The sequence below is a fragment of the Manihot esculenta genome, chromosome 3 (genome assembly GCF_001659605.2).
Source record: "Manihot esculenta cultivar AM560-2 chromosome 3, M.esculenta_v8, whole genome shotgun sequence".
Classification (NCBI taxonomy): Eukaryota; Viridiplantae; Streptophyta; class Magnoliopsida; order Malpighiales; family Euphorbiaceae; genus Manihot; species Manihot esculenta.
The window spans coordinates 4141747-4163544 of record NC_035163.2 but is presented as its reverse complement, the minus strand read 5'-3'; the positions used below and the strand labels follow the sequence as shown (position 1 = coordinate 4163544).

General features: G+C 29.5%; 1 protein-coding gene across 5 annotated transcripts; it reads right to left on the bottom strand.

Annotated features, from left to right (window-relative positions):
- Positions 1-10339: 10339 nt before the first annotated feature.
- On the bottom strand, positions 10340-16741 carry LOC110610330 (protein starmaker). 5 transcript variants are annotated; one of them, XR_006350192.1, is made up of 5 exons: positions 16585-16741; positions 13990-14369; positions 11454-13536; positions 11097-11359; positions 10340-10721 (listed from the first exon to the last, which is right to left on the bottom strand). XR_006350192.1 is itself a non-coding variant. In XM_021750202.2 (5 exons), exons 3-4 carry the CDS (start codon positions 14343-14345, stop codon positions 11475-11477), a joined length of 2418 nt encoding a protein of 805 aa, XP_021605894.1. In that variant the 5' UTR covers positions 14346-14369; positions 16110-16248; positions 16585-16723; the 3' UTR covers positions 10340-10721; positions 11454-11474. The 5 variants fall into 5 exon arrangements, 3 of the variants coding, with proteins under 3 accessions (XP_021605894.1, XP_021605893.1, XP_021605895.1); XR_002487201.2 differs by having other exon boundaries at positions 11199-11359; XM_021750202.2 differs by lacking the exon at positions 11097-11359 and adding an exon at positions 16110-16248 and having other exon boundaries at positions 16585-16723.
- Between the last annotated feature and the right edge of the window lie 5057 nt (positions 16742-21798).

Below are 21798 nucleotides of genomic sequence, written 5' to 3'. Positions count from 1 at the left end.
TAATTCTTAAACCACTCTCGTGCCTTCTTGCACTTAAGCGTGAACCCAGCCATCTGAATGGCTCTACTGTCATCAGCCCCAATCTCATCTGTGATCACCTTAACCCTTTCAAGATACACAAATGGGTCATCCCCTTTTTCATACTGAGGAGCACCCAGTTTCATGTAGTCGGTCATCTTGACCTTGCTCACACTGGCTGAGCTAGGTCTAGAAGGTTGAGTAACTGGGGTTGCTGGTTCTGTAGGTGGTGGAGGTGGTGCAACATTTTCTGAGGTAGGGTTTGCTGGATTTGGATAGTAAGGTGGGGGTGGATACATTGGGTATTGTGAATATGGTGGGTAGTAGGGTGGGTATGGCATCTGTGTGGGATAAGGGGTGAAGCTAGGGTAATCTGATGTACCTCCCATCGAATACCTGGGATTTTGTGAGAAGTGTGGGTAGTGGGGTGGCTGAACAAATCCCGAGGCCTGAGTGCCTCCTTGGGACTCTCTCTTTCCCTCTTCTGACATGCTAACTCCCAGACTGCCATCCCTCCTCTGCTCTACATCCATATCATCCCCCATGTCTTCTGACATTCCTCCCTGAACTGTTCCCCTCACTGATCTGCTCCTACCCAGATCCAGAGACCTTCTAGGATTTCTTACTGCTCTTTCTCTGTTAGACCTACTAGACATTGCCCTAGGAAATGTAGGAGGATGGGCGCTCATGCCCTCATCCTCAGGTGACACTCCAGTCAATCGTGCAGATCGACGAGTTCCTCTCATCCTGTTTTCTGAAAGGCAGCACATAACAAGCAAACATTAGCATTATATGGTTCATGTGGGCACACATGAACCCTCATCACATACATCACATATCATTAATGCACATGCATATAATTATGGCATTTGACATCATCATGCAAGACAGGACTCCACATCCTATCCTAGTGGACATGATCTTCCTATTGTGCTTGACCTTCTATAACATCTATGAGCCCAACACTCTAGGTCCGACTATATGAACCTAGGGCTCTGATATCATTCTGTAACGACCTGAAAATCGGACCGCTACCGGCGCTAGGATCCATATCGGCTTAAGGCCGCCGGGACCCGTAGCAAGCCTGACATGAAACCTGTGAACCTGATTAATCCCATACATGATCAACAACATACATAAAAATTAAAACTTTTCTTTCATTCATTCTCTCATACACCAACTCAACCTGTGCATGCACTGAACATAAACATAATCATAAACATTGGCCCCTCTGTGGGACCTCATCAATGCCCCCAATGGGTGGCATAACATGTGCTGAGTTGGTTTACATAAGCATTACGAAACATCTAAGATCATGTATTAAAAGGGATACCATACACATAGGGTCAAGCACAATCTCTAATCCTCAATGTCATTACATTACATAACTATTCACAACTCTACATCATTATACAATTTGTCATGTCCACATTCTAGCTATTACATACACAAGACTTCATTACTCTTGCTGACCTCCTGGTCTACCCTGTACCTGCAAGCCTGGGGGTTAAGGGAGAGGGGTGAGCTACAAGAGCCCAGTGAGCAGAATAATAAAACATTTAAAATATATAATAACATGAAATGCATCACATCACAGCTAATCACATCAAGGATGAATTTGTCACCAATAGTCCTCTACATGGTCCAACTGTGCCAGGGGCGTAGAATGGGGGCCTCACTGGTCTTTCTCTTTCATAATCATAACATAGCATAACATAACATTCCAACTGTGCCAGAGGCGTAGAATGGGCCTCACTGGTCTTCCGTACCGTATCATCATCATATCATAACATATGAGGACTAAAGGATCATTCAACATTCATCCGCATCATCAATATATTATGCAATGCAACATATTCGTGAGTCTAATGCAAACACCCTATTATATCTCATGGCATTCATGATGCGTGAATCATGCTAAAACTGATTTCTTTATTTAAAAGCATAAGAGTTATTCCACTCACCTCTGGCTGAAGCTCTACTGACTCAGAAGCAGCTGAACTCACTGCTGGGGTCCTCGGTTCCTCGAGTCCGAACCTACACAGGTGGACTCAAATGAGGGACCAAACAACTAGAACATAACTCTAAAAACATCCCCCAAAAACCCCCTAGAACATCATGAAATAATCATAGCAAATCATGCAAAAGAGGGCTGGACAGGGCACTTTCGGCGGCAGGTTCGGCGGCCGAAAGTCCCTCCAGAGCCGAAAGTCAGGCAGGTTCGGCGGCTGAAACTCCCAGACAGAGGCGAAACTCATGCATGTTCGACGGCACTTTCAGCGGCCGAAACTCCCAGACAGAGACGAAAGTCTCCTTTCGGGGGCAAGCTTCGACAGCCGAAGGCTGCTTCCACAAGTATGTTCGGCGGCCGAAAGTTCCTTCGGCTGCCGAAAGCTCTTCCATGCATAAACGCCTCCAAAACTTCCCAAACATGCATAAACCTATTCTACAACACACATACACAAGCATACTAGCTCCTAGGGGCTTCAAACTATCCTAAGCCTCATCTACAACACATCAAACATGCATCGGCAAGCCACATTGTTCAAAAACACAACATAAACTCATAAACCTAACTATAAGCTAAACATGCATTCTACCCCATAGATCTTCATAAAACTTACTTAAAACATGCAATGAGCTTAAGATCGGCTCTTACCTCTTGAAGATCGAGAGAGAGACGACCTAAACTCGGAGATGGGAGATTTTCAACTTCCTTGGGTCTCCAAGCTCAAAACTTGCTCAAAACTTGAAAATCTTCAAAACAAGATGAAAACTTGTGAAAATCGTGAAAGATTTGAAGGAAAAACTCAAAGATTGGTGAGGGACAGCGGAGAGCTCACCTTGGCCGAAAATGGGGAGAAAAGCTCGCCCATTTCGGCTAAGGGACCCTTTTATAGTGGCTGGCCAGGCCACGTTCGGGGGCCGAACGTGCCTCTGCATGCATGCCATGTTCGGCAGCCGAACCTGGACTTTCCTCACTTATGCCTTCGGGGGCCTAAGGCACACCCAAAATGCCTGCATGTTCGGCGGTCGAACCTGGGTTTTCCTCCAAGGTTATGTTCATGCAAAAACTCATTTTTTACTTAAAAGCATCAAATACATTAAAACATTTTGTGAAAACATGGTTTTACCCTTCTAGAGGTCTCCGACATCCGAGATTCCACCGGACGGTAGGAATTCCGATACCGGAGTCTAGCCGGGTATTACAACTATAAGATGACAGTAAAGATGTATTGTAAAGATTAATTAGCTGACTAGCGTGGTGGATTTGGTATTGGTTGTTGCATGCCACAATACCCTATATGGTTGATGTTATTCTACCATGTGGAAGTAGATCAAGAAACCACTGCTCTCTAAATGTCACGTTCTTGCATATAATATAATGATAATGATGCAAAAAGATCATTCGAATATGACTCATATACCATCTGAAAAAAAATAGATTCATTACAATAGTATAAAAAATATCATACTAATCAAAGTACATAGAATATTTTATATAATACCTCTGGATCGCTCATTCTGTCAAATTTATAGCGTATCTATGTCGTGCATTATTCCACCTAACATTATTATAAAAAAAAATTTAAGAATTTAATGTGAATGCATCATATGCAAAACGTAATAATGTCATAATAAGCATAAAATACTAACCGACTTCCAAGTGGGATATTATTGTGTGGATCTCGTATATTTATAAATGGTGCTATTGAAGTAAATCGGTCACATGCCCATATCTGGAGAATGTGTAGGGCTCCACTTAATTAAGACACTCTCAGATCAGTGGCCCGACAAAGTTTCCAACATAACCAAGCAAGACAAGCTAAACTCCAACTATATATGCCGACTCTATATAAATTAGCAATAAGAGGCAAAAACATCAAGTTAACTCTACTAGAATTTCTATCAATGAAAAGGAAACCCTTAATGGCTGGAAGTTTATCATTCAATAAAGAGGGTCGAGTGTGGTTGTTTCTAACTTTCAGTGACGACTATAAGAATGAGAAGTATAGAGATCATAAAGAATAGTATTCTGGCTTGAGAAAATAGTAGAGTTTTAGGGTTGACAAATCAAACAAACTTGTTACTGATTTACATATATTGTGTGCTCCTGTTATAAAATTTCTTTCTCTTAACATAGCAAGGAATAATATGAGGGTATATGAAGAAAGTCTACGTATAATTCGAAAATAAAATAATAAATTATTACTTCGTCGTTGCAGGTTTTACATGTATAAACTAGCAAAACAACTAGCAGATACGATTGATCGTGAACTCATAAAAACTGAGGTAAGAAATATAATGAACTATCCAAATTATGTATCTGATGAAAAAATATCTGACAAAGAGTAATTGTGCTCTTATGTTATCTACATTTACAGTTTAATATATCTGATGAAGAATAATTGCATTGTTATGTAATCTACAGTGGAAGTGTTATGAATATAATATGCTCAAGAATTTTCATAAAAAAAAGGCTTCGCATAAGAATCATAACCATTCATGCACAAAACCATTATTTTCAACTCAAACATTTTATAAACTATTATAATATTATTTTCAATTATTACAATCATCATCCAACAGTGGCACATCAGATTAGTACTTTGGCGCATTTCTTAAATTATAGAAAATTTCATAATGATTAATATCACTATCCGCCTTAAAATCTTTAGCTCTGAATATAAAATACCACCTATTTAATCATATTTTAATATGATTGTTTTCTTCTCATTTACAATATAATGCAGTTTGGAGCTGATTAACATTATTGATTGATATATTAATAATCTTTTCTTTTGATACTTTAATATTTAGTGAAATAATCTCCTCGTGTAAAACCGTTGACTGATCCATCATATATGACTATTCAAATTTCATGAAATTATAAACTTTATTAGAATTATACTGATTTGGATCTAACGGATATATAAAATCATCATCCAGTACTCAACAATGTCCTGTTATTCTAAATATGTCACTCGGTGTATATCTCAAACCGGACATTGTCCTACAATAATATAATTTTATATTAAATAAGTTACAATAATAAGATATACTGAGTTGTATATATAATCTCTTTTAATCACCAACAACATTGTCATTAAAATCAAGAATATTTTGATCGACAATAATATTATTCATCAACTGTAAAGTCTCTTGATTAGCCATTACATGCTCATTTGGGCAATTATACATATGATAATGATTAAGACGATTAAATATAATATTTATTTCAATTTGCAGTGCTTTATTAATCTGTCTAATATCGTCATTTGTTGTTCAGGATAAGTCAGCATAAATTACTTTTGGTATATTTACGTCATGAAAATGACAATATATTTCTATTTCGCAATATACATTTCACAATTTTTCCCTATTCAGACTCTTCGGCAATGATTGTCTCACCAAAATCTTGTATGTTTTTTGAGCGATATACTACAAATATATGATTTGTATCCCCTTTTTATATGAAAGCATAGTACGACAAGTTTTCAAAACGTCTTTTAATACCATACCTATAACCTCAAGGATCTTTATATTTGTCAATTACCTATCTATTATCACTGATATGTAATGTTGTCTTACATTTTTTATTATTGTATAATTATTTGCTACTTGTAGATGTCATTGACATATTATCTAATAACAAAAATTTATAAAATAAATTCTATTATAAATAATATAAAGAAATTATAATATTACATTAACATAAAATAGATTAACAATGTCTAACCGCATATGTTTGTTTATTATGACTAGACTTTCCACATATAATATAATAATTTTTATATGTCAAAAAAACATTTGATGGCCTCAAATTCATTTCGTTTTGAATTATGCTGCTTCTTGAAAAATCTTTTTTTTTTAATTCTTTGTATATCAAGAATTAGAAATTTACCGTCAGGTTCTGACTAGTAATCAAAATATTCTAACGGATTGAACATTTTAATGTGCATTCCAAGGTGTAGTATGTATCAAATAATCCATGAATTTGGATAGACAAGTTGCTATGGCATGTTAATATGGAATTCGCATTTCTTGAAATTTACCACACGCGCATATATTTTCAATAAATTTAACAATTTGCTTGTTTACGGTGCCATTAATACAAACTTCAAAACCTAAAGTCTCGTTACTAAATCCTATCACCTCATACATGATGCTTTCATATCATTATTTTAAATTATTTTTGCACATGCATGTGTAAAAGTATGTCTCGTTTATATTTGATCCAAATATGTCGCACGACATATATTAAATTAGTTAGCCCATTAGTGAAAAATTTTTATTCATAATTTTTTATTTTTATCACATTAATATTCCTATAAATTTTTTTCATCAAATATATATATATATAATTAAGGCACTTATTTATTAATTTTTTTATTTTAACTCCACTTATATTTCTATAAAAAAATTTCTCTAGTAAAATATATAATAATTTAAAAAAAAATATTTACAATACCAACTTAATTATAAAAAATTAAAATGTAAAATAAAAATTAATAATTAATAATATATTATATTTTTGTAATATAGACAAAAAAAATTTATATAAACGCAACTATCTAAATTTTATCAATTTTATTTCAACTCAATATTTTTTTTATCAATTTTATTTCAACTCAATATTTTTTCAAACAACGTATATCAAGAAATTTTAATATTTTATATGTCAAATTTTTCTATTTTTATCATATTAAATATCTCTATAAATTTTTTTTCCAACAAACATATATATAAATTTAAAACACTTATTTTTTTATTATTTCAACCCTATTTCTATTCCTATAAAAATTTTCTCCAGCAAAATATATAATAATTTATTTTTAAAAAATATTTACAATATCAACTTAATTATAAAAAATTAAAATGTATGATAACAAGTAATAATATTTAAATTTTATCAATTTTTTCAAACATAGTATATCAAGACATTTTAGTCTTTTATCTGTCAAATTTTTCTATTTTTGTCATATTAAATATCTCTATAAATTTTTTTTAATAAATATATATATATAAATTTGAGGCAGTTATTTATTAAAATTTTTTTTATTGTAACCCATTTTTATTTCTATAAAAAATATCTCCAGTAAAATATATATAATTTTAAAAAAAAATATATTTACAATGCCAACTTTATTATAAAAAATTAAAATGTATGATAATAATTATTAATATGTTATATTTTTTAATATGGATAAAAAAAATTATATAAATTTAAATATCTAAATTTTACTAATTTTATCCCAACTTAACATTTTTTCAAACATTGTATATCAAGAAATTTCAGTCTTTTATATGTTAAATTTTTCTATTTTTATCACATTAAATATCCCTATAAAATTCTTTTTCAATAAATATATATATAAATTTAAGGCATTTATTTATTAAATTTTTTTATTTTAACTCATTTCTATTTCTATAACAAAATTTTTCAGTAAAATATATAATAATTTTTTTAAAAAAAATATTTACAATATCAACCTAATTGTAAAAAAATTAAAATGTATAATAACATTAATAATATGTTATATTTTCTTAAAATAGACAAAAAAAATTTATATAAATTTAAATATCTAAATTTTATTAATTTTATCGCAACTCAAAATTTTTTCAAAACATCATGTATCAAGAAATTTTAATTTTTTATGTCAAATTTTTGTATTTGTATCACATTAAATATTCTTATAATTTTTTTTTTCAACATATATTTATATAAATTTAAAGCACTTATTTATTAAATTTTTTTTATTTTTATCCATTTCTATTCCTATAAAATTTTTTTCATCAAAATCTTTGATAATATATTTGAACCTAATTGTAACAAATATACATTAAAATTTTTTATTTTTATTCACCATCAAAATTCATTCTACTACTTTACCTATAAACTATAATTTTTTTAGACATAACTTTACTACCTAATTATAACTAACAAAATAACATTGCATAAATTTATAAATAATTATAATTATTTACTTATATGAAAATTGACCACAACTTCACACATACAGATTATTCCTTCCGATTAAATAGATAAAATTATAAAAATAAAGAAAATATTATTATTCTTTTGATTTATATTAATTTGATCAAATATAAAATTATTTATAAAAAAATACATATGATTAAAAATTTTTCTCCGATAGAAGATTAAATGGTAAGAAATATAAGAAAGAAAAAAATTATGAGAGAGTATTTTAAGAGAAATATGAGGGAATGATGAAGAATTATGAGAGAAGAGAGAAGAATTATGGGAGAGAAATATGAGAGAAAGGAGAAGAATTATAGGGAAGAGAAAATATGAGAGATTTTTATTGAGAAGGAGTTTAGAGTTTTGAGAAAGAAGAGGGGAGAGCGGAGATATTAAGGTTTTTAAAGGGAAGAGCGAGTAGGGAAGCGAGTCAAAAGGGAAGAGCGGGTGAGGAAGCCAGTGACTAGCGGCAGTGATACCGTTGGTCAAAAGCTAAAGCGCGCTAGAGATCTTGTCCTTTTATTTTTTAATTTTATTTTTTTTTATTTAAAAAAATTATGATTTACCGCTCTGAAGAAGTATGGTAATGGAGAACTTACCGTGTTTTTGAAGGGCAATAAAGTTCAATTTTTACCTTGTTCGGAAAAATTTTTTCCTAAATCAAGGTTTTAGAAATTTTTTTTTTTAATCTTAAACAGTAAAAAACTCAAAAACTGTGTGCTCCTACTTTTAATAGCCATTTTATTTAGAATAAGGTATAGACTTTACTTGTGTATGTTGTCATATGATTTTATAATTTTTTGACATTGTAGGGTAAAAGAAGAAGTGCAAGTAGCAATTAGGAATTAGCACCAATAGGGGAAATAAATCACCACTATAAAAAATGAACTTTTTGTCAATTTAAAGTTGAAAATAAAAAAAATTGCCAAGGTTAAAGACATAAAATTTGTGGATTTAGAGTTTAATCGCCATCTAAAATGATTCTTAGCGCTTTTATAAAAGAACGTGACGCCTTTTATAAAGGCGTCAAACCATTCTTAAAAAATAAAATAAATAAATAAATAATGGATATAAAGTATCAGGAATCAATTTTGATTATTGTCTACCGATTAAAGTCTAAATTCACAAATATTTTATCTTTAACTTAGATAATCTTTTTTATTTTCCACCTAAATTGACAAAAAGGGCGCAAAAAATGGACTATACTTTTTTTTGTATGACAACTCCTTCAAAAGCCAACGTGTGGACTATACTTTTTCTAGGATATGTATTTGTTCTGTCTCTTTCACTTCATATACAATTGATATATTGCCTTGTGAATTATTAATTTCTGTATGAAAAGAAAAGACAAGAATCTGCTGGTGCTAAAAATTCATGATACGGAATGAGAATGAGAGCTATCCACTTGAATGCATTGCAATTAACTCTATAATACATTTTTAAGAACGCATGCTAGAAGATACACAAGGCTAGATTGGGAAAGAACTCTCCCATGGGATCTGCAATGTCCTAATCTATCTATTTCCCAATTTCTATTTCGGATAAATTTACAACATTGAAACACCAACCTTTTTTTTCTCCAAAGATAAATTTCGTTAAAATCATTAAGATGGTAGAGACATTACAAAGTCCAACGGGCTTGAAAAATTACATAAAAAAGACACATCCTAAATGAACCTTTTACTTAAAAGAGTGGGCAGCATTATTAGCTTCTCTTCGGACAAATACAAAAGAAACTAAAGTACAACATTATGAGCTTTCCTTCAAACAAATACAAAAGAAACTAAAGTACAGCTCTTCGAAAGCTCCTAAACATGTAGGATCATATTTTGAATACTTAACATAGATGAAACACTCTTGCATTAATAACAGAGAGAATCACTTTCAACCCAGATCTACAAAAAACCTTTATTTTTTATAAAAATTAAAACTTCTTGACATGCTTTTCAAAAGTAAGGGACCAATAAAAAATTTTGCCTTGATAGAGCAATAATAGCAATAATTTCACAATTTCTATCAACATCGGTAGCAACATCAACATCTAACTTAATAAAAATTGTGGTTGAAGGTTGCCAAGGAGATGAATACAAGACATCTGAAGGAGGGTCTAATGTTGCATTGGCTTGAACAAACACATCATCAACTCTAATAGCTAAACCAACCAAAACCTGCACCTAGCATAATCATATTGGAACCCATTAACAGGGAAGATCTCGACGCAAGAGAGAATGAACCCATACTTAACCTATCAGAAACAGAAACTGATATTTTCATGGTGCTATTCACAACCATGCCTCAATAGGCGATATAAATAAATAACAAGAAGAAGACAACTAGTAGTGGCAAGAGTCCTCATTTTTTCCATAAACGTAAAATCAACCATTAGATCACATGCCCAACTAACCATGTTCCATCTCAAAAATTAGAAATAAAACAACATAGCATGACTGATGCAAAACACCATCTCTCTGACCCCATGAAAGGGGCAGGATATTCTTGTACAAGGAGAGTAAATAACAAGATAAAAGTTTATTCTGTTTAAACACTGCCAGATCTTCGACACACTTCCATGTATAGTTGTAGACAGAAAAGCAGCAAGTCTCTCACATAAAGACGAGTGAATCCTTGGGCAATCCAGTTGACACAACTACAAGTGGAATGCATCTCCCAATTCAGCAACAGATAGTCCTCCACTCTACCCAGTCATTCACTGGCTTTCCTACACTCAAACATCAAATTGACTTCAATCAAACAAATGTAACTCTATAATCATAGAAAATAATGGGATAACAAACTTAATTGACATTGCATTGACAAAAACAAATTCCAACGATTGCAAATAACAATAATTCATTAAGTTGAACTTAAGCTATATTGAGATTGATGTAAATAACACAGTAAATATGCATACAAGATTCAGGCATGTTTGGCACTTGTATGTATGTGTGCATCTCTCTCTCTCTCTCTATATATATATATATATATGTCTGCACCTATGATGCTCAATATTAGTCTAAAGCACCATAAGCCATTATTTTCCAACATAGTTCCTCCTATGATTCACTGAAAGAATTCTTTATTACAGTGAACTCACCTTCATTTATTATTTCTCCCTGTGACATCCAGATATCCAAGTTACAGAGTTCCCACATTCATTCAAGATATTAAAAACATTGACAAGCACTAGAGTTTGAACCTTGCATGCATTGAACCTCAATATGACAGCTGAAAGAATGACAGATCCTTCAATACAGCAATTGCATCTTTTGCATTAAACATGTTACTCTAATTTTCTCCTTTCTTCCCACCACCCATTAAATCTGCAATCTGATGGTGGCAACATCCAAAAGCCTAAAACTGTTGTATGAATGAGGATTCATTATGTTATTCATAAAACATTCAACTCAGTTAGCAACCACTACATATGAAATATCTCACAGAACAAACTCACCAGACATATTGCTGCCTCGTCTCAGTACCTGGCTCGATCATCATCACATTTATCATTTTCATATCTTTTCCTCTCATCTGATCGAGAATCACCATACCTAGCTCTCTTGGAGGATTCCATCTGTCTGTCCCTCACATCACTTTTGCTTCCTCGCTCTCCTTCTTCATCTCTTCCACGCCTTCGACTTCCATACCGTTGATCGTCTTCAGCTTTTACATGCTTTCCATACTTCTCATCGTGCTCTTCTCTTCTATACTTTCTCTCTTTATGTTCCTCTTCCTCCCTACGGTGCCTCATCTCCCTTCCATGCCCTGCCTCTTCATCCATGCGGTGCCTCATCTCCCTTCCACGCCCTGCATAATCCCTATCATCATGACCTTTCCTTCTTCGCTCTTCTTCCTCTGCTCTTGCATGTCTTCGACTTCCATACTGCTGATCATAATCATCCTTTCCACGCCTTCGATGCTCACCATCCTCTTCATCTCTTCGATACCTTCCACTTCTACGATCCACTTCATCCCTCATGTGCCTTTTCTCTCCTCCATGCCCTTCATAATCCCGATCACTCCTCCTGGCTTCGCGTTTCAATTCATCATCCTTGCTATGAATCCTGCTACTTCTCCCAGGTATGTCCTCACTCTTCCAACGATCCTCCAAATTGCTATCATCATTTCCTATCCTGCTACTTCTATTTCCCTGACTTCTAAGCTTACCAAGTGGACTTTTCTCCCTTCTCACCTCACCATCAGTGTCAGAGCTATCCTCAGAGTCATGCTGACTACTTATTTTCTCATGCTGCTTCATCTCCTCAGTTCTATGCTTAGATAAGTTCAAATCAAGGTCAGAATCATGCCTCCTATGAATTTTCTTGTAGTTTCCAACTTCCTGTTTGGGAGTAACCTTTCTAACATCATCATCATCAGTCAAGGAATCATCCACATCACTATCATGTCTTCTGCTTCTCTCATACTTCTCAGAAGTTCTGTTCTTGTTCTTCTCAATGGCATAATCATTATCATCATCAGTAGTAGAATCATCAGAGTCATTTCTTCTGCTTTTCTTGGGTTTCTCCAAAGTTCTATTCTTTTTCTTTTTCCTTTTGTCAAAATCGATGTCATCATCGCTAGACGAATCATCACTGTCATGTCTTCTGCTAATAGTGGGTTTCACCAGAGTTTTGCTCTTCTTTTTCCTCCCTTTGTCAGAATCAGTGCCATCATCACTAGTAGAATCATTTATGTCACTGTCATATCTTCTGCTTCTGCCTCTCATGGGTGGTTTACTGCTTTTGTTTTTCTGCCCATTGTCTGAATCAGTGCCATCATCACTAGAAGAATCATCTGTCTCACTGTCATATCTTCTTCTTCTACTTCTCCCGGCTTTCTCCAAAGATCTGCTTTCCTTTTTCCTCCCATAGTCGGAATCAGTGTAATCATCACTATCATTGTCATGTATTCTGCTTTTTGCAGATTTATCTGAATTTTTTTTCTTCTTCTTCATATTGTCAGAATCTGCGCCATCATCACTAGCAGAATCATAACTTTTATTGTCATGCCTTTTGCTTTTTGTGGATTTCGCCAAAGTTCTATTCTTCTTCCTCCCCCCACTGTTAGAATCAGTGTCATCATCACTAGCAGAATCATCACTCTCACTGTCCGAGTCACGTATTCTGCTTTTCACATGCTTCTTTGAAGATTTCTTCTTCTTGCCATTGCGAGGGTCAGAGTCAGTATCAGAGTCAGTCCTATCATCACTTTCTCCCTTCTTGTAGTGTTTCATCAAATCATCAAGCCCGTCTCTCTCTTTCTTCTTGTTCTTCTTCTTATCGTTCTTATCGGCATTTTGATTTTCAGCCGTAGATTTCTTCCGGCTAAAATCTCTATCCAAAAAGGCATGTTCACGTTTCTCACCCCACTTGCTATCATCAGTTGGCCCAGTCTTCCCACCATTTTGTGGTCCATCATCTGACATTTCAACATTTTGTTCACTGGGTTCAGACATTCTGATCCCTAAAGCCGCCCTTAATGTTTCCATCTGTTTTTCCTTTCTAGCAGCAATTTGATGGGACTGCGTATCAGAAACCCTGATCAAGCCATGAAAAGGGTAGCTTATTGGCATATATATAACATAACCACTATAATCTTCAATTTCATCAAACTATGTTGACCATATGTAGTCTTAAACTAGATAAGAAAGAAAGTTCCAGTAGTAACCATAAATGATTATCATTCACTAGCTGCACAAACTTTGTCTAATCCGTAATGAAATTTGCATTTGACATGCTTGGTTAACAAATCCATAATTGAAGAATGAAATTATTTCAACTAATCAAGTGCAACGAGATATGCTAACTAAGAATCCAACACTGTTATAACCATACTGCAACCAAAAGTCATAACAATTTCATAACAATAACAAAACGTCAAAAACAAGATTTAATTACTTGGATATAAAACAATCTTCTACTTTTCATACCAATATAAAAGTTATACCCCCCAACCAAAAAAAATAAAGAAACAAAATGGAGACTAATTACTTTTTCTCGGTAGCCACTATAGCAGCAGGTCCATCGCTTCCCTCTGCGGCTGAGGCAGCCTCCAAATTCTCACGAGCTTCCTCAAGCTTCTCAGCAATTTCAGCATCTGTATATCCTTGTTCAATAAGTTTGTCTTCAAGCACAGTAAGTTTGAGAAGGATTTGGCGCTTGCGGTCATGCTCCAGGATATCCTTATTTGGCTTCTTGCTGATACCAGCAGTACCCTGGTCAGCCTCAAATCCTTTGGTGTCATGAGCAACTTTACCAGTTTTTGGCTTCACAAAGAATTTGTTGGTTTGTATATACCCATTAGTGCCTGACCCTCTTGGGGTCTGTAACCCTATTCCGTTGTACATTTACTGCTTAGTCGCAATGCCTCACTGCCAATAAAAATATCCTATTAAAGAAAAAGATAAAATCTGGAAAATAGCAATTGTAATCAAAAGATAATAGGATCAAAATAAGCCTCCAAATCACGGGAACACCGAGACACACTTATATCTGATCAGAACAACGAAATTTCAATTGAAAACCTAACCAGAAAACTCAATCCACAAGAAAATAAAATAAAATGCGATTAACAATCCCAAACAATAAAATAATAGAAGTTAAAAATCATATTATTATAAAGAAGATAACTAGGGTTTACGGAAATCATAGAGAAGAGAAATAGCAGACGTACCTATTGTTTACAGAATCCAAATTAGAGGAAGATAGATCGAATCAACCCTAACCTTAAGAAGCTGTGATTAGGGCACATAGATATTTTGGGAAGATTATAGGGAAGAGCTGATCCAATACTTCTATTCAATTAAGGGAAAAAAGGAACTGTGTGCTTTTACTAAAATAGCCTTCTTAATTGTACATAATTATGGAAATATGGTCGTCTCGACCCAGTTTGACTGTGCTGTCTGCGCTTTAGACGATCTGCACCGCCTTACTTTTTTTTGAAAAATTACTATTTAGTCTTTATAATATAAAAGAACTTATTAATTGATTTTTCAATTTTTAAAATATACTAATTTTAGTTAGTCCCTCCATTAATTTTAGTTATTAAATGTTTACTGTTTAGTCTTTGTATTTTGAAAAAACTTATTAATTAATCTCTCACGTTTATTAAAAGTTTAATAATTAATGCTTTTGTACCAAAGGCATTTTAAACTTTTTTGCAATATTTAACAGATAAAATTAATGAAGAGACTAATTAGTAAACTTTTTAAAATGTCAAGAATATTTTGATATATTTTTCAAAATAGAGGACTAATTAATGAGTTTTCCTATAATATAAAAACTAAATAATAAATTTTCCATTATTTTTTTAACTTTATCTAATTCAGCTAAACAAAATAAATTGAACTCAACACCTAAGAAGGACCTATTCTCAACCCAAAAGAGAAAAAGAAAATCTGAAATCTAAAACTTTATCTATCTTTTATTACCATTTCCATTAACTAAACAATATGTTACCTGTAAATTAAAGCTACAAGTTGACCATTCAAGAATTAAACTAAAGCACGGTGAGCAATCTAGAAAAGTAGACTAAATTTTACACGCTAACACACACCAAAAGGCAAAGTAGACAGTAGCCTTGAATCCAAAACGGTGGAAGCTGAACAAATGGAATACAACAATCAAACTGAATTTTTAATAACTATTAGCATTCAATTAAAAATAAATTGAAATAGAAGGAAAGTAAAATGGTGAAATTAATAGAAAAACAGTAGAAACTGAGACAGAATTCAGAAACATTAGCATTATTTGATGTAGCTTCAAACGGGTGAGCATTCGGTTCAAACCAAACCGATCTGCCAAATGCGGATTAATTGAAGTTACTTATTTTGCAATCCAAACAAAACTTCTAAAGGAAACCAAAATCAATCAAATTGCACTGGTTCAGTTACCTTCAGTTCGATTCAGTCAATTTGGGCTTTTCAGTGGACCTTATTACAGATCCAACTTAACCGTATATTTGTGATTTAAATACCCCCCCCCCCCACCAAGAAAAAAAAATGGCAACTCACTGTAAATGAATACCGGAGTATACAAAATCATTAGCACCACACATCATATAATAAAGCACAAGATGAAAAACTACACACATGTTTAGATTAATTACATACATGTATACCAGCTGAAAAGAAATCAATAATTTCAACCATCAAAACCTCATTCCTATAGTTATAAGAAGAAAAACCCATGGAAAGGGGTTCCAATAATGGCAGGTATCCCACATATATGTATTACCCAGCTGTCTTCCACCTAGCAATTGTAATCAAAATAAGCCTCCGAATCAAAAGATATCCTATTAAAAAAAAAGAAAAAATCTGGAACATAGCAATTGTAATCAAAAGATAACAGGATCAAAATAAGCCTCCGAATCACGGGAACACCAAACCAACACTTAAATCTGATCAGAACAACGAAAATTCAATCGAAAACCTAACGAGAGAACTCAATCCACAAGAAAAGAAAACAAAATACGACTAACAATCCCAAAAAATAAAATAATAGAAGATCAGAAGTTAAAAAACGTATTATATAAAGAAGAGAACTAGGATTTACAGAAATCATAGAGAAGAGAAATAGCAGATATACCTATTCTTCACAGAATCCAAATTAGAGGGAGATAGATCGAATCAACCCCAACCTTAAGAAGCTGCGATTAGGGCTGGTAGATATTTTGAGAAGACAGGGAAAAGCTAATCGATTCCTACTATTCAATTAAGGAAAAATGGTACTGTGTGCTTTGACTAAAATAGCCTTCACAATCGTACATAATTATGGAAATATGGCCGTTTGGGGACCAGTTTGGCTGTGCTGTCTGCACTCGAGACGATCCGCACCGCCTTAATTTTTATTTTAAAATTATTATTTAATTTTATTAATTAATTTTTAATTTTAAAAAATATATTAACATATCTCAAATATTTAAAAAAATTATTCATTAGATGACTAAATATTTTATTATTTAAATTTTATACTTAAAAAAATAATTAATTAATTTTTTCAATTTATAAAAACGTAATTAATCTTTTATGTTAAAATATATTTTAAATATTTTATACTATTTAATGGTTAAAATAAATAAAAAAAATTAATTAATTAATTTTAAAACCTGAAAAATATAAAGATAAATTCTATTTGAATAATTTATTTTAAAAAAGATAAATTTAAATTTAAACTTATTTAAAAGTTAATTTTTTTAATTTAAAAAAAATAAATTACAAATAAAAATTTTAAAATTATATTAATTAATTTTTTATAAAATTATTAACTCCAAACATGAAGATAATGTTATAAATTATTAGAGTTAACAGTGAATTTTAGTAACAAATCATTTTCAAATTACTTCTCATTAAAAAAAAAAAGGTTTAATTTATTACTAAATAATCAACTTATTTATAATTTCTGTCGTTAATATATTAATTTATTATAAAATGTAAAATATATTTTTACGTTCAATTTATAATTTTATTAAAATTTTTTTATATAATATGAATTATTTAAATAATATTACCTCATTTAACAAGTTGAATAAATTTGATTTTGTAATAAAAATGTTAAGAATGGATATTGAATAAAAAAAATTAAACCTTTATGATACTTTATATTTATATTTAATATTTTAAATATTAAATAGTAAAATTAAAAATTTTAATTTGACATAATTAAAATAAAATTAAATTATATTTAAAAAATTAATAATAAATAACAATATTATTTCTAAAGTTATATTCAACTAATAAATAATTTTTAAATATATATTTTTATTATAACGATATCACTTTTTTAATTTTATTATTTATTCTTTATTTTATTTTTATATAATATTATAGATTATTAATAAAAAATTAAAATATGAAAAAAAATAAAATTTTACTATTTAAAATATATAATATTTTATTTTATTTAAAATATTATTAATAAAAAATAAAAATTTTTAAATATAAAAAATATACACAATTTATTATATTGAATGTAAACCTTCAATGAAATATTTTAATATATATTAATTATATGTAATACTTTATATAATATGAATTTATTTATAATAAATATTTATTTAATATTACATATAATAAATATAAAATATATTTAATTTTAATATAAAATTTGAATTAAAAAATTATATATTTTATTAATAATAGAAAATTACTTTGTAGTCCCTGAGATTTAACGTAATTAACACTTCTGTCCCTCTATTTTGGCTACCAAACACTTAAGTCCCTCACTTTTCTTTCTGTCCAAATTCGTAGTTCTTCAGTCCAAATTCGTAGTTCTTCAATCCAAATTCGTAGTCCTTCCGTCCAAAATAGTCGTTTGGGACACGTGAATTGACAAAATTAACCATCTTCTTCTTCTTCTTCTTCTTCTTCTTCTTCTTCTTCTTCTTCTTCTTCTTCTTCTTCTTCTTCTTCTTCTTCTTGAATTTCACGTTGAAAGAAGGGCATTTTTGAAAAAAATCATCACATCTCACTTTTGACTCTTTGATCAAACGGTTTAAATGGACGGAAGGACTACGAATTTGGACAGAAGAGAAAATGAGGAACTTAAGTGTTGGATCACCAAAATAGAGGGACAGAAGTGTTAATTACGTTAAACCTCAGGAACTAAAAAATAATTTTTCCTATTAATAATATAAAACTTTAAAGATTATTGTAATTTATCATTAATATTTTTAAATTTAATTTATTTTTTTAATTATAATTATAATAAATCAAAAAAATTTAATTTTATTATTCAATATTTAAAATATTAAATATAAATATAAATTATTATAAATGTTTTTATTTTTTGGCGAAAGCCCATTACAAAAATTGGAAGCTAAAGAACAGGCATTTTTATGTGAAGGGTTGAAAAACTAATATAAATAAAAAAAACAGTTGTATACATTATACAATCAACTTTTCATATTTAATGGTGTAATTAATTATAATTAATTAGTAATTTAATTTTAAAATATCAATTTATTTTATTAAAATAAAAATATAATTTAACCTTTCAATATGAAAAAGTCGGTTCGCATTTAAATTTTTTTATTGTTAATTTTTAATCTTTGATATTTATTAAAGTATAATTATTTATTTTTAAGTATGTATATAGTTTACAAGCACTTCAAATTTATAAGAATTAAATAGTTATATTTTATAAAAATTAAAAGTTAAATAATTATAATTTATAAAATTTAAATATTAAATAGTTATATTTTATAAAAATTAGAGTAAAAAATTAACAATAAAAATATCATGACAATAACTAATTTAAAGTTAAAAGTCGAGTATTATGTATTTGACTTAAAAAGAAATTACTCAAAAAATATAAAAAATACTATTAGCGTCAATTTTTTTAAATAAAAAAAAGTTAGAATTTTTACAAAAATTATTATTTTAGTTTTTATGAATTTTTATGTAAATTATAATAAAATTTTGATTAAGTGGAAATTAATTATTAGAAAACTCTTCTAGGATAATACTCATAATAAAATACAATTTAAATTTAAAAATATTTTAACTAAACAATTTAAAGAATTCTATATAGTAATAAATTTTTATATTACTTTTTAACCAAATAAAATATAGGACAATTTTTTATAATGTATTAAACTCGAACATAAGTATTTTCAGTAATTATATTGTTATCCCTCCATTCTATTTTTCTAAATATAAATTTTATATTATATATTTAGATAAATTTCAGAGTTTTAACATAATTAATAAATCGATTCTTATATTTCTAAAATTCAACACTTAAATATTTATATAATTAATTTATTTAAATTAGAGTTATTTTTATTTATAATTCTGTTGGTCAATTCGTTAAAGAAAAAATAAATATTTTAAATATTTAAATTATCCTTCTAAACACTTAATTCTTTTCAATATATGTGAATAATTTTATATTGCATAAACTACACTTCGGTTTTTAATTTTTAATATAATTGACGGATCAATTCTTATATTTTTAAAACTAAATCTTTAAATTTTTTTATATTTAATCCGTATAAAATTATAATTTTTTTTATTTATTATATATATTAACTCAAAATTCGTGTATGGTCAAACTTATTTTGAAATTATAAAAATTCTTTTTAAAATATTCTTTATAAAAATTTACAATTTATTTAAAAATTACTTAATACTACTTAAAAATAGTTGAAATTGCAAGTATTTATTAAAAATTTTAAAATTATAAGTATTTAAGATTTCAATAAATGAAAATTGAAGAACAAAAGGTGTTAAAAATTAGTTAAATGAGATATTATAGACAAAAATTAATAGAGACTTAAGTATTCTTTTTGATAAAAATGATACAATTTTAAAAATACAGGGCTTTTTTCAGTAATTATATTAAAACTCAATAATTTCAGTGTAGTTTTTTTATTTAAAAAGTGTAATAAAAATATTTTCACACTTTTAACGATAAAAATGGATGGAGAGATCTCTAATTTAAACGGATTAATTATAAAAAGATTTACTTATTTAATTTTAAAAATATAAAGATTAATTTATTAATTATGCTAAAATTATGTATTACCTCTAATTTCAACGGATTAATTATAGAAAGATTTATTTATTTAATTTTAAAAATATAGAAATCAATTTATTAATTATGCTAAAATTTATGGACTAAAATATAATTTATAATATTTTACGTATTTTATGTTTAAGATTAACTACTATTAACAAAAGAATATTTACTATTTACTCATAATAATAATTTGAACAATGTGTAGTTTAATAATAAAACATTCAACGGTGAAGTCTAGTTATAAAAGAAGATAATAATAATACTACTGGTTTAAAAAAATTAATATAAAAGAAGACAATAATAGTAATATTGGTTTAAAAAAATCAACTAACTTATTTTAAAAGAAAACATCATTATCTTATGATAAAAACTAAATGTGTAAGAATTTATATGTATATAGTTTTAAAAATATATTTAATTATTAAAATAAATTAAATATATTATAAAATAACTGTTTTAGATAAATTTAATAAAGATAATATAAATTCATGTAAATTCAATAATTAAATACTTAAATAATTTAAAAACAAATGAAACCACAATAAAAGAAAATAAAACAGTGAAAAATAATTTAAATCCGTATAATTAAAATAAATAGATAAAAAAGTAAAAATTCAATTAACAGTTAAACGATTAAATAAAAAAAATTCAAAAGGATTTGAAAGATTCAACTAATTAAAAGAAAAAATAAAAAATAGCAAATAAAAAATTCCAAGACATAAAAATAATAAGAATAAACTAAAAAAAAGGGACAAGGGAGTACTTATTTGTTCTTAATATATAGTAATAATTATTTATAATTTATTGAATATATTGATCAATTTAATTTCAATTATTCTTTAAGAATTATTTAATAACCAGGTATAGTAAAAAGTAAATTTTATTTATTTTTCTTAAATTTTGAATCAACTATGTAAATATGAATAGTAAGATACACGATTAATAGTTATTATTTAAAACTTACTTATATTGTTAAGAATTTGAGAGATATAATACTAAAATTAGAAGCAAATTAAGATTTAGATATATTTGATGTTGCACAACAATCAATCAAGGTAAATAGTGAGTTGTCGCCATAAAATAGAGTTATATGGTAAAAATATAATAAACTAATACGCGATTCCACCAAAATAGAAGAGAAGGTCCGAACGATCATGGTGCCTGAAAATGAGAGGAAAGAAGATTCTGATACTTCAGGTCGACCTCGAGTTAAGTCGATTCAGTTCGTTAGGACTCGCCCTCTCAGCTATAGGGCGAGGCTGCATAAGTTACCATTAACAA